At 40.7% G+C, this 19,770-nt stretch overlaps 1 protein-coding gene across 1 annotated transcript; it reads right to left on the reverse strand.

The window, feature by feature from the left end:
• Positions 1-1,893: 1,893 nt before the first annotated feature.
• LOC104832304 (phospholipid scramblase family member 5-like) lies at positions 1,894-13,493 on the reverse strand. Its single transcript, XM_010568432.1, has 7 exons — positions 13,481-13,493; positions 10,764-10,915; positions 6,245-6,287; positions 5,177-5,397; positions 4,026-4,187; positions 2,847-3,008; positions 1,894-1,932 (listed from the first exon to the last, which is right to left on the reverse strand). Exons 1-7 carry the CDS (start codon positions 13,491-13,493, stop codon positions 1,894-1,896), a joined length of 792 nt encoding a protein of 263 aa, XP_010566734.1.
• Positions 13,494-19,770: the final 6,277 nt, after the last annotated feature.

Consider the following 19,770-nt stretch of genomic DNA (forward strand, 5'->3'; position numbering starts at 1 on the left):
CAAATTGGCGTCATCTGTATTCTTCTGCAAAACTATAAATTTCCACACGAGGGAGCTTCTTGCCCACGAAGCTCACAGGGTGCTTCCTCCTGGGAAAGGTGACAGCAATGGTTCGTTCCCTTTGAGTTTGTAACTTCTGCGGATTGCAGCCTGATTGCGCTGCTAAGGATCACAGCGAGAGCCAGTAATGAAATGGTTAACAGATAATGATGATTGTCAGAGCTTGTTAACCACAATTATTTTCAAGACATATGTAAATCTGTATAAATACCTAAGTGTGGTATATAATCTAAAACATACTGTTTAAATCTATAAGCATTCCTGAGTTAATTTCACTATGGGAACATTAGTTGCAACTTCCTGACTTCACTGTGTTTGAATTCATATCCATGAACATTAATTTAAAATTAGTCTAAATATTTGTTGAGAATTAATCATCTGATAAATATAGCTCTTTTTCATTTTTATGAATTATTCATTATCTCTTCTCCTTTCCGTTGATGTGTTGGTTGTTTGCAAGAATTGAATTACTAGTTCACGCTAAAAAAAAAAAAAAATCAAGCTTTCCTGGTGATTTGTAAAATGTTCCTCTTGGTAACTTGACCAGTGACTATGACAGGATTTGTTTTTACCACCAATATTGTACGGTACTTGTTTGCTTCTTGAAGGACCACTGGAGTTGTTAAGAGAGGCATAAGCAAGTTCATACGACGAATATTTTTGCAACAAAAATGTTTTGGTTTCTGTCTTGCATATATATATCATGGATGTTCCTACAAAGGAAGCTTATATTAGTAAAAGCCTGCCGGTGGGAATGTTTGGGAACAGTATGATGAGGCGTGACTACAGGAGTGAACAGCTATGTAAAACTGCTATTTGAAATAGAAAAAGCTCCTATTGCACAATGCTATCATAGAAAATACCTGAGCTTGCCAAAGGAAAAGAATAATTCTGTTAAAGACTGCTCTCAGGCAAGTCTGACTGAAAAGTTACCAATCACCAGATATTATAAAGAGGAACAAACCTTTTAAGGAACGTCTTGAGTGGATGGGAGCAAGAATCCTTAACACTGGGTAGTTCAAAGTGAAGTGATTTGTGTGCCTCTAGCACATAGAGGACCACCTCTCAAACCTTATAGCCTGCCTTCAATAAAAATACTGGAAGACCAGATTTTCTGAATATAGCTCACATTCTGAAGTCTAGTGCTGGAAGCCTAATTTCTGGCTGCCACTCATTAAACAAATCTTTGCCATAAAATTAATTTACTAGCAAACTTAACTTCCTTTCTTTCAACTCACTGAAACAGATAACATCTTAAACTTCCCATTGGGTGACGTTTGTTACTTTCAATCTCAGTTTGTTACTATTAATTAAATAACAAATCAGAAAATTACTTCTAAAATTACGAAAAAGCAAAACCCCCAGAACACACCCTCATGTGGTTAGTAACTGGTACCAGGACTTGCAAAACATCAAAGGCTTCTCTAAACATAGCCTTTCATCAGTGACGCTGCAAGCCTTCATCTAATCTTTCATGATTTCCCATGCAGGAACATCAAAAGAGAAGAAAGAAAATAGTACTGTTCCAAAGCAACGGTGCTCTGTGTGAAAAGTATGTGTTTAGCTACAACGCACATAAAATGTAAGTGGGAAATTATTATTTACATGAGACATATTTTAATAAACATCATCACTATCTCCCTATCTTTTCCTATAAGGAACAAGGATTTGTGCAGTTCAAAATCATGTCCAAAGCTCAAGCGATTTCTGGAAGAAAATGAAAAAGAATTAGAAAGTATCTAATGTATAAGTCTTCAAAGCAAGAAGATCAATTTATGTTCATTTTTACTTACTGAAACACATTCTGCATATTTTATTGTTTCTGTCATCTTGTTATAATCCATCTAAAGAATTTTCAAAGAACATTAAGTCCTACAAATAAACAAACTGTGAATAATATTGAAGGTACAAAAATGCAACAATTACTATCAAAAGTCTTACTTGTAGGCTTTTGTTACAAAAAGTAATTAGATTAGTCAATCGTTTTCTATTACTCTGCCACTGAGCAACAGGAGTTTTGGAGGACACAATCCAAAAATCTTTGGGAGCTACATTTCTCTCCTAATAAAAGCAAAATTTCTGAATTGTTGCTATTTTAAAGCAAAGCAGTAAATAATTGAAATAGTTTTGTCCTTTTGTTCTATATTCTCTGATGTATCACAGATTATTTTGAAACCATTGCACATTAATATTAACCCATTAGTGTTGGCAAAAGAGGTACACAGCAAATATCAATTTGTAATTCTAGGAAACATGCTTCTTAACTTCATCCTTACCCCTAGCAGTGAGTATTCTCCTTTTCATATAATTCTCACCTTACGATTATCTTCACAAGGGAATTTTTTAGGAAATTTTATATGACTTGAAGTCTTACATGCAACACTCGACAGAACTATTGAAGTGACACTCACGGTTTGAAATTACCGTTAGAAATAACAGAACTGTTGTTCTGGTTCGTACGCCCATTCAAACACAATGGATAAGGGATTTGGGGGAGTTTGCTAAGTTCGACTTGTATGTTGGTATTTGATCCTGCCATGCAAGACATTGAACTACAGGTGGGATACTATTTAAACAGTTTAATAAACAAAAATTTAGGAACCTAAAGATGCTCAGTAAATAAAAACCAAAAGCAGCCATAAAAATTAAAAGGTTTTCAGTTAATTTCTCTTTTAGGTAGTAGGTTTGGCTTTCTACTCCACTTATGCCTTTGTAGGATCACAGCTGATAGTAAAGGCCCAGTCTGCCCGCCTCTATAGGTCTGCCTCTTGGTTTTGCGTACTTACAATGAGGAAACAAGCACCAATCATTACTGCCTTGATTCTCACATCAAGATCTACAGGGACCTGGATCCCAAAGTTGGCGGTGTTGGTAAAGACATTGTTTACAAATCCAGACCAGTACTTGGAAATTTTGCCAATCGTTGACATCTCATTGAGAGCTTTCACCTGCACGAATAAAAAACAGGAATACACCTAAATGTAAGTAAATTATATCTCCACAGAATTAATGACTGTGCCCTGCCACACAGAGTATGCTATAGTTGTCAGGTTCTTCTTTTATTCTTATCATTGAGATGCTCTATTAGTGTCAGATATGCCTTTAGGAGTGGCACACAAGAAAGGGTCTCAAGTTTGGAAACATCAGCATCTTTAGAGCTGGCAGAAAAGGGGAGGAAAGCAATTGTGAACATTTATACCACTTTTGCTCTTCTTCAACAATGATTTTTTTTTTCCTGTCTTGTGTTTCTGATATGCTCCAAGTCACAGCAGTACCATTGCTATGGACTGCTGTCCCCTACGACTGACAGATATGGTCTCAATTATGTAGCCATCTGCATGTTTCTCAGAGTATACTGAAATTTTGGGCAGTACCCCCTGAAGTCTTCTGATTTGGCTAACAAGTTGATCAACACAGAAGCTCTTTTACAATTCCTTAACTAAGGCAAAGTGCTTTGTTCACATCACAAAACTCTGCCCAGGGTTTTTTTAAGCATCTCCCATTCTCCCTCTCATCCCTGAAATATCTCAATGGCTCCTCAGAATTATTTTTCTCCTGATCAACGCTGTCAAATGGATGTAGACATATTGGGCAGTAATCCTGCCCATGGTTCTCAGTCTGAGAGTAATGAAGGCAGCAGATTGAATGCCACAGGCTGCAAGGGACCATGTGTCAGGTAACGGGGAATGCATGTGGTATGAAAGCCTGAGCCTATCAAAATCAATGGTTTACTGCTCATGGACTGCAGAGGACCAGGACTTCACTTAGCGACATGTTTCTTTCCTTCAAGGAATTGTCACTCCTGTCCAGAAAACTTCTGTAGGTATCTGAGAGTACAAGTCAGGAACTCCAATGCACATTGTTGTTCTTCTGTTCCATAATTATAGCAACGTACCTAATATTTTTAAGGGTAGAATAAGAGGATTTTTGAGTGAGAAATTTATTCAAAGCAGTAGGAAACGTACCTCAAAGTCAACATCTTCAAAACAGCCACAGGTTGCATACGGGCCAATTATTTTTAGTACATCTTCTTTACTTTCATTCTGTATAGTAAACTTTGGCAGAAAGGGGTCCCAGTTCTGTACAACATACCCAGCTATTGTACCTGGTGGGGACTGAACTTCTAACTAGCAAACAAAAGAAAACAAAAAAATCTTATAAACTAATTTTATATTAGTACATTTTTCCATAATAGTGTATTGTTTATATAACGACAAAATATTTATTTATTGAATATAATTATATATAATTTTACCAAACTGTGAACAGGATATTACAAGGCTGTCTAATGGTGTTTTTAAATATAGTGGACAATATGAAGCTCAAAAGCTGCACCAGAGGCTAAGATCTTAAGATTTGATAAAAGCCATATGCTGTGAAAAGTTTTTGTTATTGTAATCAGTTGAGTATCCTATAACCTTTTTTATACAGTAGCTATGCTACCAAAGGACCTGGTTTTTTTAAAACCCTGATGCAGTACTGAGAAAGTAGGTAGATGAGTTAACCTATAAAACATTTTCATAAAACAAGAAAGATGTCTGAATAAAGGAGAGTCACAAATAAGGAGAAAAGATCTGATACTCTACAGGATCTGCATTTTTCACTCAAAGCAGCTTATTTCCAAGTTCTGCAATTTTCCAGAGATATATGGCCTCGAAGAGGCAGAGCCACGAAGCGAAGCATCGGCCTCCTCGGCAAGCTGCTTCCCAGTGGTCCCCACATGCACTAATGGCCTCCGGGGCTCCTCCACACTCGGGAGGACAGTGGGTGATCTCCATCTGTAGCATTAACAGACCTTGGTCTGTGTCAGGGCAAGCAGTGTTTTGGGGTGTCACCCGACTGGAGAGACTTCTGTATCATCAGGCACAAAAGCTTTATTTGAGATGTAAGGAAAGTAAGGTCCCATGGAAGGGAGGAGCCATGCTGGCAATGTAACTCACAAAAGGGCCTCGTTTAGCAATAGTTACTTCTAAACGAAGGTCTCCACGCAGTCCTCCAGGCTGAGAGGTGGGTGCGAATTCCTTCCTGCCATCCCCGCAGAGGTTGCACGAGGCTTCATTAATGCTGTGCACATACAGCGAGATGCTCGGACAAAAGGCAGTTAGGATTCACTCACCTCTTGCAGGAAGCAGGGGAACCAGCAGCTGTTGCATCTCAAGGGTCTGTTCACTGTAATCACTTCTCGGCCCATGTTATCAGCAATCCTTATGGTGAAAGACCTTATAGGCGAACACAAGTTACGATCAAAGCAATCATTTTCTTCTACTGCAAAGTAAACTCTTTGTCCCAAATGGTTTTTTATCTCGTATTTGCTGGAGGTCTCTGTGCCAAGTATGGCTAACAAAGCAAAACAAGTAGAGCATTGCCTTAGTATAATGTTAGTATATATGTATCAGCATATATTCTAAAAACCTATGGAACAAAGACTGTTTAAAAAATTGTTTTGAAAGAATGACACAAAGAAAATACACAATTATAAGGAAATAATAATGTCAGGTCTGTATTTTGAAGGAACTTTTAGTTCAAAGACTTTGATTTGCTGTACACTAAAGTACATATTACAAAACAGAATTCAGATCCTGAGTTTTGGTTTGGGCTTTTTCTTACTTGATCATCTGTGAAAAGTAACAATATGATTCTGTCCCACTTCAGTGACAAAACTTTCACCCAGCGAGGTATCCAAGAATCAGGCCAAAAACATTTTGAATGAGAGAAATGCATTAAAAAACATTTTACTTGCAGAATTTAATACTTGTTCAGTACTTTGAAATTCTGAGGAACGATGTAAATAGAAACTCTTATGCTTCATTTTGTGCCTTCTGACCTTCCTTTCTTTATTTGCTTTGTTTCTCACAGCACGTTAATCATTGTTAAAGACAATAAACTTTTCCATGGATTGGAAAGATGGTTAAACTTTAATAACTTTGAGAGGGAGGTGTCTGAAGGACAGAATTTAGGACTGGTGTAGAGATTGCTCACTATAATCTTTCTCTCCTCATTGGGTTGCTGCAGAACAGGCATAAAGAAAGTGGGCTTTCACCAATCTAACATCACATTACAGGCCTTGATGCAAGGTCAGCAGGAGGCTTCGCAATGACTTCAGCAAGGTGGGGGCAAGACTTGGAAGCCTTTTGGAGACATCTGTGTACCAGCACTGTCAAAGAGCAACAAGGATCACACATACCTTCAAGAAGATCCACTTGCTGATGAATAATTATCCGGTCCAGCTGTTTAAAAAAAAATAAACAAGATGGTGAGTGTTGGAAAGGTCTGGGGCTGCCAGTAATTACCTGCCTATTTTTAGTGTTTATGTTCCTGTTATTAGGATTTCTTTCCTTCCAGAGGTGCACAAGCTGGGTGCCTAAGGGCTATCTCAAGTCACACTTTAGACATCTCTTTGAAATGATGACTGAAGAGTGTGACATTGGGTGCTGTGGTCATGTAATTCACCTGCATGTTTGAAGAAGAATAATCTTCACTGGGGGAATGAGGAAGACAACAGCAATGGAAAGATGTATGTGAGAAGCAGGAGCCACTTCTCATTCCTGTTCCTCCCTCCTGGTCTTGGCAGAGTGGAAGACCCTTTCCCCAAAGCCAAGGTTAGTGCTGGGCACCATGGTGGTGCAGGAGGGAATGAGTTTGGGCTGAAGCTCAAAACGTGCTGTAGCCACATCCCAAAGGGGCCCACTGGAGCAGCCCAGCAAGGCAATTGGGCGATGCCAGCGACGGCACACGCGAGCTTTAACACTCTGATCTCACGCACCAGGAGTTCTGCACCCTAAATCTGGCAAACGGTCATGCCAGGGTGCCAGAATGAGCAAAACAACAGCTCCCCAGAGAAACCCTCGGCTAGCTGAAACTGCTTTCCCCTGTGAGCTGATTACAAATGCAGGAGAAAAAACATTTGCCATGATACCCAGCTTTGCTGTGCTTATCATCCCTCTAACATTATTCTTTTTTAGAGAACAGTCACTAGTATTATAAAACCAGCAAGACTTAATTTCAGCCTACCTTTCAGTTTTATGTGACTTTTTATGCCTGTTTTATGTGATAGTTTAGGCTTTGCTAATCTCTTTTCCTTAAATTCCTGATGGGCAAACGCTTGGTACAGGATATTGACATTACTCACAGCTGCAGACAGAAAGCACACAGCAACCTTCTGAGACCAGCATGTCACAGCTCTTCAGCGTCTGTATATTTTACAATTGATAAATCTTGCCTGGTACGTATTCAAACTGTTGCAGCCATTTGTCAATTCTAGTCATCTCCTGCAGCTAGTTCAGGCTGCAAAGAAAAGCTAGTAAAAGAGAAACTTCTTTATCCCTTTCATTAATCTCTGAAATGTGCATGCCAGTAATTGAAATAATAAAAAATATTTGGACTTAAAAATTTTCTCCCAAGAATCTTTGCTGTTTGTTGTTTAGGTTTCATGAGAGAAGTGAACTCTTGGAGCTCATGGGAAGTGCTCTGCTGATGAAAAAAGAATAAACAAGTTAAAAATGGTAGGGCTACTTTAATATTTAAAAATTGATTTTAATATGGATTTCTTTGCCCCACATAGACTTTCACAGGGGAAAGAAAGTTAATGTGCCTGAACTGTTAAAAGCTTTGAGTGATTTTGGTCTGTGTGTTGATTTATTCTGAACAGTGTATGAACAGTGTTGAGACAACGTGGCTGTACCACTTGTTAGGCTTGTTTTGCCTTTCACTGATTTCTGCAAGGCAGCTATTTTATTGGGGCACTTGTGGATTAAGGGAATTCTGCACTTGCATTTGAAAGCATCTAAAGCCCTTTGGTTTACACAAGGGTCTGAGTCCTCCTGAGCTCAGAAATGTTAAAATTCCTTATACACATCTAATTCTCAGTATTCAGTTTTGTGGGCATTAAATTTACATGTGATCGGTCTAACCAAGTCTAAACTAAGACGCTTTTTACAAAATTGGCTAAGCCTGAATGGTGGCACAACATGCTGTTGAGCTACTTGGAAAATTCTTCTCTGAGGTCTCATCTGTCTGTTCCTGCTATGGTAAAAGTTTCCTTCGATTTTTGTGATGGACGCTGGACAATTCCTCAAACTATGGCTGTGATCTGGAAGATACTAATGAGGTTTGGGTAACTTTTTTCATAGGAAGTTGTTTAAAGAGTGTCAATTCTGTGATAGTTATAGAAAGTGTGGTATCCATTTGCCAAGGCAGAAGCAGTTTATTGCCCTTCTCTGGTGCACCTTGAACAGCTGAGTGAATCGCTCCTCAGCCTGACTGATTCTGGGTTTGTATTTGCAGGGTGAAATATTGCTGTCTGGCCTTAATGTACAGGATAGATATTTTCTTTTCCTGTCATCCAACACTATATGCTGTGTCCCTAAGTTGCTGTTTAGAATGAGACTGTAGGGATCTCTCTGAGATTCACTAAATTTGGATCCTTGTTTCAGAGTCAAACACATCATGGTCTTATTGAGAAATATATTCAGCTTTCTCAAATCTATCTATCTATCTTCCCCACTCCTGCTGGAGATAATCCCAGAACCTCATTTCTATTTGTTTTCCTGTATTTATTCACAACCATTTTCTATATAATCTTTCTTCCGGTAATATAATCCTATAAATTAAATGTCTGTCTGTCCCACAGGTTGCTTACTCTCTAGGTACTCTGTCACGGTTCCCTCTCTGGTAGCGTTTCTTCAGTCTAAAGATGAAACACTTGCAGGCTTGTTTTAAAACAGGTTCTCTATTCCCCACGTCCTTCCAGTAACACTTGTCTGTGCCTGTTTCAATTTGGACCCACCTTTCCCCAATATACACACAACCAGAAGGATACACAGTATTCCAGTCTTCCCAATGGCATCAACAATACCCAGTTCTGCTAGAAACATCTTCATTTGAGAATTTCATTATGTGAAAATCTCTTAGTCCATCAGGATAAATCCCAAGGGAACACCCTGGCAGCTGTGAATCCCACACTCATTCTGCAGGCAGCCCTTTCCCTGCTGGTTGGATCTCCTTTCTGCTCCAATCTATCCTGTATGAGCTTGTTTCATTAGTCACACAAACAGTATGACTTCAGCATCGCTCACCAAAATGTTCTGCAACACACGGAAACTCTAGCTGTGGGTATATGCCAATAATCAGCATTGCACACATGCTTTCCACTTTTCAGACTGCAGAGAAAATTGAGAATAATTAGCGAGGGCTGCAGCACAGACACATGGTTATTGGGCTGAGAACAAGCATGAGTGAGGTCTTGCGTTCTAGTTATAGTTCTGACAGCGACTTGCTCTTTTGTCTTTATGTCAGATATAAAGCTTCTATAAAATGGAGTAACAGAATTTGCTTGCCCACATTGTATAGGTAAATCTGAGGCATAATTCATGTTTGTACACGAGACTGAATATGTAACCTGCCAAATATTTACTATTACAATCACTTTTAGACTGAAAAACCTAGCTCCCACAGTCTGTGAGCAAATGCTCATGTAATTGACAACACATATCATTTTGTGCATGGGCACCATGAAATGAAAATCATAACTCCACATGAAAGATTGTTTCTGAAGTGCATCTCAGTTTCATTAGCTATCTAGGTAACTGAGCTCCAAATATAAAATGCATTCAGTTCCTGCTTCTGTACGAAACTACCGGAAACTCCTATCTAAAATACAGACCTCGAGCGAACTAAAAGTTTCCCAGCATCACCAAAATACAAACACAGCAGAAGCGTATGTACCAGAATCACAACCTGACAACACTGGGGGCCTGATTCTGTCCCTGCCCATAGCTGGCAGGGTATACGACATGTTACTCAGCATATATGAGAGTGGCAGAATCCAGCCCCATGTGAAATGCAAACTGGAGTCAGTGTCAAAGCGGTAGCAGGGAGTGACCCTCCCAGTAAAAAAATGCAGGAAGAGGTGAAACTTCTGGAGCAGAGCTGCAGACCATCACTGGTCTGAGCTCCAGGAGCTGAGAGGTTTCACAGAGCAAGACGGACAGCCACACGTGAAGCAGTAAGACGGAGAAAACTTCAGCATTCCCTTTCCCTCCCCTGCCTGTGACCAACTTGCCCACTTCTTTTTCCAGGCATTTCCCTCTCTCAGGCACTAGCGCTTTCCTGCCCCATGACCCAACACAGAGTGGGAGGGGGTGTGTGGCCACCCAAGCCTACGCTCACCAAGTTGTCTCCTTGGGAGCTTGCCTCCCCAGGACCTTACCTCTAACCTAGAGAGCACTGTCCTTGGCAGAAGGAGTTTGCTCAGAAGACCTTCGTGTTCCTCAAAGAATGGGTTATAAGGAGGTGACAATTCCTTCACACACTGCCTGTTTTAGTCTTTTTGAGGCCAGCTGGAGTTTGATAGCCATTTCCCTGAGGGTGAGCTCTTAAGGAGCTGGAAGGAAACTGAGGGGACAATGACAGGGGTAATACTATGACCTAGAAAAAGTCCTAGAGGGAAGAAAACCATGGCTTTGGTGCAAGGAGAGCTGCATGCACAACAAATGGATTTCTATAAAAATGAATGGCAGCAGTGAAGAAAGGGCTTGTCATCCCTATGCTTCTTATTTCATAGTAATATCAAACAACAAAAAAGCCTCTCCATCTCCACCTGCCCCTCCCCCAGGAAAAAAACCCAAACCACCCCATCCCCCAAGGTATCAAAGAAGTCTATGAGGAAAAAAAAAACAATTCTAACATTTGGAAAGATTCAGGACCTGGCTCAGGTACTCCAGACCAGGTGGCAAGTTATGAGCGTGTGATGTTTGCTTCCAGAGACTTGTTGGTTCAACAGGCTTATTCTGTTCAGGAAGGTCAGAAGAACCAGGGAGGTAATCCTTAAAGATTGGGTTGGTTTGTCCCTGAGATTCTGCAGGAAAAGAAGGAAAACAAACCCCCAGAAATTAACAGGGCCAAACAGCAGCTAGCTGCTTGGATCAAAACTGGAACAAAAATGTCACATTCTGCCTGTCACATTCAGATCATGAGTGAGGATCTGAAACAAATCTCCTGATGGTCCCACACTTCGAGCGCTCTGGTTCACTTTATAAAGCAGTCTTAGGGGACACAAAGTGGAATCCCTGTAGATGAAACTAAACCATGAGACGTGGTCTTGGAGGGCGCCTAATCCGCTGTGACAGCTTGCGAGCACTCAGTCTGTGTGACAGGGCTGGAGCTGGTCTGGGCTCACACACAGGGTGGCCACAAGCTCCTCAGCACGAGCTGCTCAGCCCTGCTCCCCGTGAGCTGCCCTGCATGCTGGTGTACACCAAACTGCTGAGGGCTTGCTTCTAGCAAGATGCTTTCTAGCATCTTGAGGGCACGCATATTTTCTCTAAATTAGAGATAACCTTTTCAGGGATCTCAGGTTCTCCAGGCTGGATGTTACAACCCTGGTATCAAAGTCTACACAGCCTCTTACAGTCTATTATTCATTATTATCTTAATGAAAAGATCAGATATCATTAAGCTGTGTTTCCTGGTTTGCTATTGCAAACACATCCTTCAGGACACAATGATGGTTACCTTGGCTAGTGCTGTAAAGGTAACAAGAGTATTTACTCTTACAGGCACCTGTATGCCCACCCCCCTTCATACGCACAGGCACCGTCTCCCACAGCGCAGCGATCACCTTAGCCATTTGATTCTCAACAAACTCCCACTGGTTTTACTACGAGCATCTTTCCACAGCCTTCAGTAACACTGGCTCTGCCGGAATGAGAAAGAGCAAGCTGAAGCTCTCCGCATATAAATGGCAAATCCTTGTGTTCAGTTGAGCCCCTGTGCTTCAGCGGTAAAGCAGTCCCCAAACTGATCATTTTTATCTAATGTGTGACAATACTTAGACACGATGGGGTTTGAGGTCCAGAAGGAATTTTGGCTCTGAGTCTGAAGCTCTCTTCTGCTGTTGTGGGTTTAAATGAGATCCTTTAGCATTACTTGAACTCACTGTGCCTGATTCATCGTTTAATCATATTTTGATCTTAATTTTTCTTTGCAGCCGCTGCTTTCTTTCAAAGTCTGAGACCACAGGAAGAAGTAGTAACCCCTTTGAATTTGTAGCTGGGTTTTAAAAATGTATAACTGGGTAATAAATATTTTATATGCTCTTCTGCATCATTTTACCTCACAGGGTTCTGTTACTGCCGTAACTTGTTGTTACATGAAATGTCAGGAAGTGGCCGAGTGTTAGTGTTATTCTTGAATAATAAAGAGAAAAAAAGACAACAAATTGCAGTTCTACCTGTCAAATTTTAAGCTATACGAAAATCAGACAGTAAATACATTAAATATTGATGACAATCCGAGCTACTCTGACACTGTCTATTTTTGTGGATGTTTCCCATATCATTTATGGTATGGGAAAACTTAAAAGTTATTGTACGATACAGTGAGCATTCTGCACCAACATAATTTGTAGAGTTACTTGTCCCTAAAAGAAGTATATTATCAAGTTCCTTCATTATGAAAACCATATTACACAACATTACTATTTTGCTCCTTCTGTTAAGTATGCATTAAAAATATACAAAACCAGATCTCTTCTGTATGGCTAAAGATAAGCAAAATAAAAAAAAAAAAAAGTAAATTGCAGGAGTACAACAATGCTGTAATACCTCCTTGCTGCTGTATACCTTTTAGTGCTGTAAATGAAGAATGTCTTGAGTATTTGGGGGGCAACAAAGAGCAGTAAACATTTAGCAAACATAAATAGACATTGCTGAAACTCCCTGGGCCAACATTTGCCTCTGTACTACACAACAGGGTGACCTCCATAGAGTTGCATTCATGTTAAGAAAAAAACAGATTTGTGTCCTTCTGCTTAGTTTAAGTATTTGAAAGCACAGAAAAAATTATTTTAGAAGGCTGGTTAGATCAGCTTGCTGCAATGTTTGCCTATAGCCCTGAGTACCCAACCGGCTGCTGCTAAAAGACAATACATGACAAAGACGAACCCAAGTAGGAGTAATCTGATTAAATTCAGTTATTCTTCAGCTATTTGTTTTTTCCTACATGGTTATCAGGACTCTGGCCAGTTTTGAAAGTGAAAAGCATTTGCTGATTTGGTATTTTCGAAGTGAAATAGGAAAGAAGTGTGCAAAAATAGTGGTACCCTTGGCTCAGTACCTACCCTTCCCACGTATTCTGTACCTACAGGTTTAAACACAAAGATACAAACAGTAAATTTACTGATTGAATGCAGATGCTAACGTTTTATAACATATTTTATTCAAATAACATTCTAGTATAGATTTTAGTCTCCTTAGGAACCTCTTGAATGCTGAAAAATTAAAGGAAGCCAAAACAACTGTGCTTTGGCTGACGTGGTTTTAGCCTGAAACTCTCATTTCATCAGATGCTGATTGCTGGAAACATACAAGACTGTAGTTTTCTGTAAACATGATCTAAAAATACAGACTATAGATGCACTTACCTTGAGAGGCCATGAAGCTTCCTGAGTTACTTCTTCAAAGGAAGCCAGGTTAAAAGAAAAGGCTTTTCTTGTTGCAGCGAAGAAAAAAAGAGCACAGCATGCACAAAACTTCAGAAGGTGTCTGTCTACTTCATATCAGCTTACAAAGAACTGGAGGAAATGTATTGCCTTTCTCATGTTCCAGAACACTGCATTTTATGTCGATGGACAACAGGGGGAGATGCTGCTAACAAACAAGAAAAATATTATTCATTTCAAGTCGTTTGCACCAATGGAAGGAGGAAAAAGTGTTTTGTGAATACAAAAAGGCAAAACTTCAATGTACTCACTGGCTAACTGAACACATTAGACCTAAAATTCTGCTTTATAATGTATGTATATATTCTGAGACTACACAAATTCTATCTTTATAATTCAATATTTATGTTTCTGTTTCTTTAGGGTATCCAGTAAAGACAGAGGAGCTAATTACCTGCATTTCCCTACTGCTGGCCCCCAGTCAACATTCCCTGCGCACAGAGCAGGAAAAGCTATCTTGGATTTCTCACCGTATTCCATCTGCGTAGTATCAGCCTCCCCTACAACGGGTGTCATGCCTGCACCCAGACCCAGAAAATGACCCTGTACCACCACCACCCCCCGCCCCCCCGCCACATGCAGGGCTCTCCTGATCTGTGTGAGGTGTTTAAACTGGATTTGGAGAATTAAAACAGACTGGCTGTGCTTTGCTCCAGACAAGCACTGTCCATACCAAAACATAACACATGTAATCACCTGCATTGCACTGGGAGGAAAGGAGGAGGAGGAGGGAGAGTAACCTTGACTTACCAGCTCATATTTCTGCCTCAAGTGCCCAAGTCGCCATGGAGATCATCACGCACATGCTATCTGCAGACAGATATGATGCATGGCTGCAAAAATGGCAGAGCCTACGCACAGAGCCCAGCGGAGCCGAGTGAGGTGTTGGGGACCCCTTTCTGCTCTGCTACTGCAAGTCCTACTGGTTTGAAATGGTCTGTAGGAGCATGTTTGAGCAGATTTAATTCCAGAGTTTACAGTTCAGGAAGATGCTGATGAGGATTCTCTGAAGGAAGAATACAGAAAACCCCTCCTAAAAAAACCCCACACAAATTATATGGAAGCTGATTTTTATTGACTATATTAGTGAATGCAAGGGCCTCAGGTCTACCTATGGAACATGTGAAAATTTGGCTATGCGAAACTTCCCAGGAGTGTATCGTTGTCTGCTTGAGAAGTCCCTGGGTGCGGTGGCAGCACAGCCCAGCCCAGCAGCCGGTCCCTGCTGCACCCCTCCGGAAACACCGGGTGAAGGGAGAGGGCAGCCCACAGACAAAAACTTTGGTTGCTGAAAAATGGGCACTAAACAAATCCTTTGGGACTGGGAAGAAGTTTGACATCACCGGAAATAAAGATTAAGAATGACTGAAAGTTTTTGCTTCCTTTCTCCCTGTCAAAGATGTGCTGCTTTGGAACAGAGGATCTAACCTGGAGACTAGACACAAAGGCTAAACAAAGAAGAAAAAAGGAGAGGGAAAGCTCTGGATAAATACAGTAAACGTAACTTTGAAAATGACAGACAAAAACTCAGATGAGGTGGCAGTCATCTACTTTTAAAAATGAATAAAGACTTACTTTACCTCCCAGAAAACCAAACCAAAAAAAATCCCAGTAATCCTGTCAAAACATAAAGCAAATGCAGTACATTAAGAAAAGTGCCTAAAATAGCCAAAACACACTAAAAAAAAATATGCTGAAAGCAGACATTTCAAACATTTCAGACTTTTAAAAAGCAGTTATGAGAAGTCCAAGCAGCTCGCTTGCCGACCTGGAAGAGCACACGGACACCAACGCAGCTCGTCTGTGCTGTACTCAGTACCTGTAACAAGGGACGAGTCCCAGTCATTCCCGCAGCGTTTGCGGGCCCTGGGACAGGACAGCCTGGCTGTGCTGGGAGCTGCTGGCTCCGTGGCACGGGCTCCCAGGCAAGAGCCGCCGCAGTGGCACAGGCAGGTCCACCCATCTGCAGGAGCCAGGTTTCATTATCAGACCGCTCATGGGAGAAACATTTCCCTCAAGCAGTTCTACCCCAAAGAACTAACTTTCTGGCATTATTTACAAAATTGCAGTAAATAGGTAATAGAAAGATATAAAACTTGGCTTAAAGTACATTTTATGTTTTTCCGTTTCTTTCACACATCTCCCTATCTTTTACAATGGCCCCTCTTATCCTATTCTTACTGTTTTATTCTGAAGCAATAATTTTAGTAGATCATATCAATAGATTTCTGCAGGAGTTGTAAATGTTAGCCTTGCATTGGCATAGGTCCTGACAAGTAAAGCTATGTATTTAATAATTTTTTTAATCTGAACTTTTGACTTTTTTTTTTCTTTTTTTTTAATAAATACTCACATACCGGTCAAATCTGCTCCAGCTGTGATTAAAAGCAGCCTTACTAAGGACTTCAGGAACACAAGGCTTAATCATATTTATCCAGGCACAAATGCAGCCATACTTTGGTGCTATTTAGAAAAGCAGAGGAAAAACTACTCAAGAAATCAGGACAAATATTTAAAGCATTGTGTATAGCTATTTCTAGCAAAGTCCTAAGGACTTCAGGAAGCAAAGCAGCAGCACCCAAAGGGCAAATCTGCCAAGACACCAAGCTCGCTGCCTTTGCCCCTTGCAGAAGGCTCCAGGGGATCACTGTCTACATTTACTCTATTGTTAGGAGTCTGAGCACTAAAATAGAGTATACTTCCTTCCTCTGTATGAAAGTGCTGGACATCTGCAACACATTTACAGGTGTTTAAAAAAAAAAAAAAAAAAGAAACTGAGCGTGCGTACACGTATTCCCTCTACCTGTAAAATACAATTGTTCCATCCTGTGCTGTAAAGCTTATAAAAATTTATGGGCAAATCCTCAGAAGGCGCAAGCTAGCATGGATTCATTAAAATCAATGAGACTATTCAGATCAGGGCAAGCAGTTCTTGGCTGGAGGAGGTTACACAACCAGAACCTTCCTTTTTTCCTTAAAGAAAAGTTACATTGCATCTTTTCTATAACTAGCATTTCTCCAAAAGCACGGGGATCTATCCCCACTAAGCTGATGTACAAACACCACTGCAGTTAATGGTTATTACACAAACTACTGCAGCCTGCAGGAAACCTATCCGTGGACTAAGACATCATTGTCCCACAGAGCACAGAGCCAAAACACAGATTTTCCTCCAGAAAGCATATAGTAATAGTCAACCAGGTGGATCAATAGAGCAAAGATACCATATGGCTCAGCATAGGTGCTGCTTTTCCAGAGCCTAATCACTCTTCTATTTTCTACAGGCACCACAGCTGGAGTTTGCCAACGGTTTCACAAAAACCACCTTCACTAGTGGTCAGAGGTGCCAAGAGAAAAAGAGGAGACAGCAACAAAATTCAAAGTATTAGGAAAAGCTGTTTGATTTCTTTCCCTGCTCCCTGCTGCTCAGAAAACCTCCCTGTAAACCTGGTGCAAGATATTTGCCGTTGTACTCGGCAGGGAAAAGATGACACTGCCCTTTCCCCACTCTATCACTACCAGCTTCCCCAGGTAAGCAGGAACTGCCTCTTCCCTTGTTCCCACAGTCTAGACAAGCTCAGGCAAGATTGCTCAGCTCCTCCCCACCTGCTCTTACTGAGGTCCAAGCAGCCAGAGCTGCGTTGTTCTGTCCAGCAGGCAGGTTAAGGAGAGCACGCAGGCATCATGAAAGGCACCCAAAACCTCACCCAGCAATGACTGAGCTTCCCTGCTGCTAAGAGGGGTGGTCACAGACGCCCTTTTTCCATTTTAAATTTCCTTTCCTCAAAATATCAATTGTAACCAGCTTTAAAATGCATTGCTATTGTCAATTTTTTAATAGGAAATTATATAGCCTTCTTCCCTTTCCTAGACTTGCCTTTAGTACAGGGAGAAATGCTGACTGTGAGCGTAAGTATCAGACTATGACCCTGTGCAATAAGAAGCTCCAGGTTACATATTTTTACCCAGTATTCCTTTCTGCACTGGAAGAAAAAAAAAAATCAATTTCTTAAATCAGCTACCATCTAGTATGGATCTCACCTTGAACTTTGGTTTGTGAGGCGCCTTGCTTCAGCTCGTGTCTACAGTAACTCCTCCCCTCCAAAGACATCTGCAGTCGTGTTGAAATACTGCAGCCAGCATCCCAGCATCGGCAGCGCTGACCGGCTGGCTCACCAGTCAACTCCCTGCTGACAGCACACATATCGCACACCGGGCTACGGAACAGGCTTCGCTCGTTTGTCTGTCGATGGTAGGTTTACCATTGCTATTCCACAAGGTGACTGTTGTGCATGAATTAATAGAAAAATACAACCTTTAAAATAACAACTGTTCAGCAATCTGACTTTATTTTGCATTTAACTGAACTGGGAGAAATGGGATCAAAAGAGCAATTTTAAAATGATCGTGTAAGGAAAGATCAAGAAAGAAAACTTTCAAGCACTTGTATTTAGAAATGGTCCATGAGTACTCAATATGTATCAGAAATTTTAATGCTACCCCTAGCAAGTATTGATATGGGTCAGAGCCTAAATATAGTTGTCAGCAAAATAGACCAATCAACTGGAAATTCGTAAACCAGTTTCTATACCCAATTTTGACACAGTAGATGGAGAAGGCTTTGCGGGGGGGTTGTTTGGTTGGTTGATTTGGGGGGAGAAGGTGTTTTGGTTTTAGTTCTGTCAGGGGTTTTTGGGGGGGGAGGGTGGTTGTGGTGGGGTTTTATTTATTTATTTATTTTTAAATCACCTGTAAAGTCTTGTTCTCATGAAAATACAACACACAGGGGGGCTGTAGGCACTGCTGGTGAGCACTGCCTCATGCACATTCTGCTTTCCTAGAAGTTCTGAAACAGCTGCATGAAATTATTAGTCCAAAATAGTGAATTCTACCCCAAACCCAAATATTTCGATTGAATCATATTAAACAGGTTTTAGGATAAAAGCAGAGGAAGTGTGACCATGAAGAGAGAGGTTGATTTATGTAAGCAGACCAATGTGATTTAAGCAAAAATAAGGCCAGAAAGAAGCAGCATGCAAGACCTGAACGTACCTTGCACCAAACCATGTACCAAACCTTCTCTTTGGTCATGAAGAAATTTTGAAACTGGTCTCTCACCTCTGAGTGAATTTGCCCTAATTAATGAGCACTCTGAGGGAATTTTTTAAAATCTATCCTGAAGCTATTCTGCTCCAGGTAAATATCCTTTAATATTCATCAGGTTGGAGTGTCAGAGAGAATAACTTCATAGCTCTGTGGCAAGAGCACCCTGGAGGTACGTATAAAGTTCACTGCCTTAACTGTGTATTGGAAAAAAAAGACATTTTATGCCTCTTTTCTGCTTACTTTAGTAAACAGTACTGTGATTAATCTATTTTGAGAAGCTGAAGTGAATTTTACCTGATTTTTTTTATTTTTATTTTGGCTTGAAATCATTTGCCAAGTTCAACTGAAATTCACAAACCATCTCAACTTCTTTTTGCTTATTAAACACAGACTCAATGGTGAGAGAACTGCATCTTGCCCTTCCTTACATGTAACCAAATCCCCCTGAACACTTTTCAGGCTGAAAGCAAACAGTAGGCATTCTTCCTGGGAAGTCATAAGCTTTCACGAGACTAACCAAACTGCAACAGCTCAGCAGCCTCTAACAGTTAGATCTAGTGCTTGTCTGTAATTAAATTTTACCTATTTAACCCAGTGATAAAACAAGATAAGTACTCAAACAAACTGAATGACAGAAGTTTGGGATACAAATGCAATTAACACTCTTGGTGATAATGCAGAACTTCTTTGCTAGCCTTGAAAATTCATTAAGTAAAATTAGAATGATTGTGCTTTGCTGTAGAAGAAAAACTAGTACTTCTCTCATACTTATCTCTCCTTCTCCCTTTCTCTACACTGTGAAACATCTAAATTAGAAGAAAGTGTACCGGAAAGTCAGAGTATCAGAAAACACTGAATATATTTTAGGTGCTTTTCCTTCCGAAAAATGACGTAAATTGAAATCAACATTTGCATCAACCGTCACCTCAACAGTCTGATCTCTTGTCAAGGCACAGGCTAAGATCTGGACAGCCCTAGCTATGTCCAACAGCGCAGTGCAGCAGCAGCAGACCTGTAGAAAGAAAAGGCAGGCTCTGAGGACTCACCCATGCTTGGTGGCTCTGGGTTTTCCTTCGCCTCTCGTGAGGCTCTTAGGTCGAGCACTG

Source organism: Haliaeetus leucocephalus, unplaced genomic scaffold, assembly GCF_000737465.1.
Source record: "Haliaeetus leucocephalus isolate CR32 unplaced genomic scaffold, Haliaeetus_leucocephalus-4.0 Scaffold240, whole genome shotgun sequence".
NCBI classification, from domain to species: domain Eukaryota; kingdom Metazoa; phylum Chordata; class Aves; order Accipitriformes; family Accipitridae; genus Haliaeetus; species Haliaeetus leucocephalus.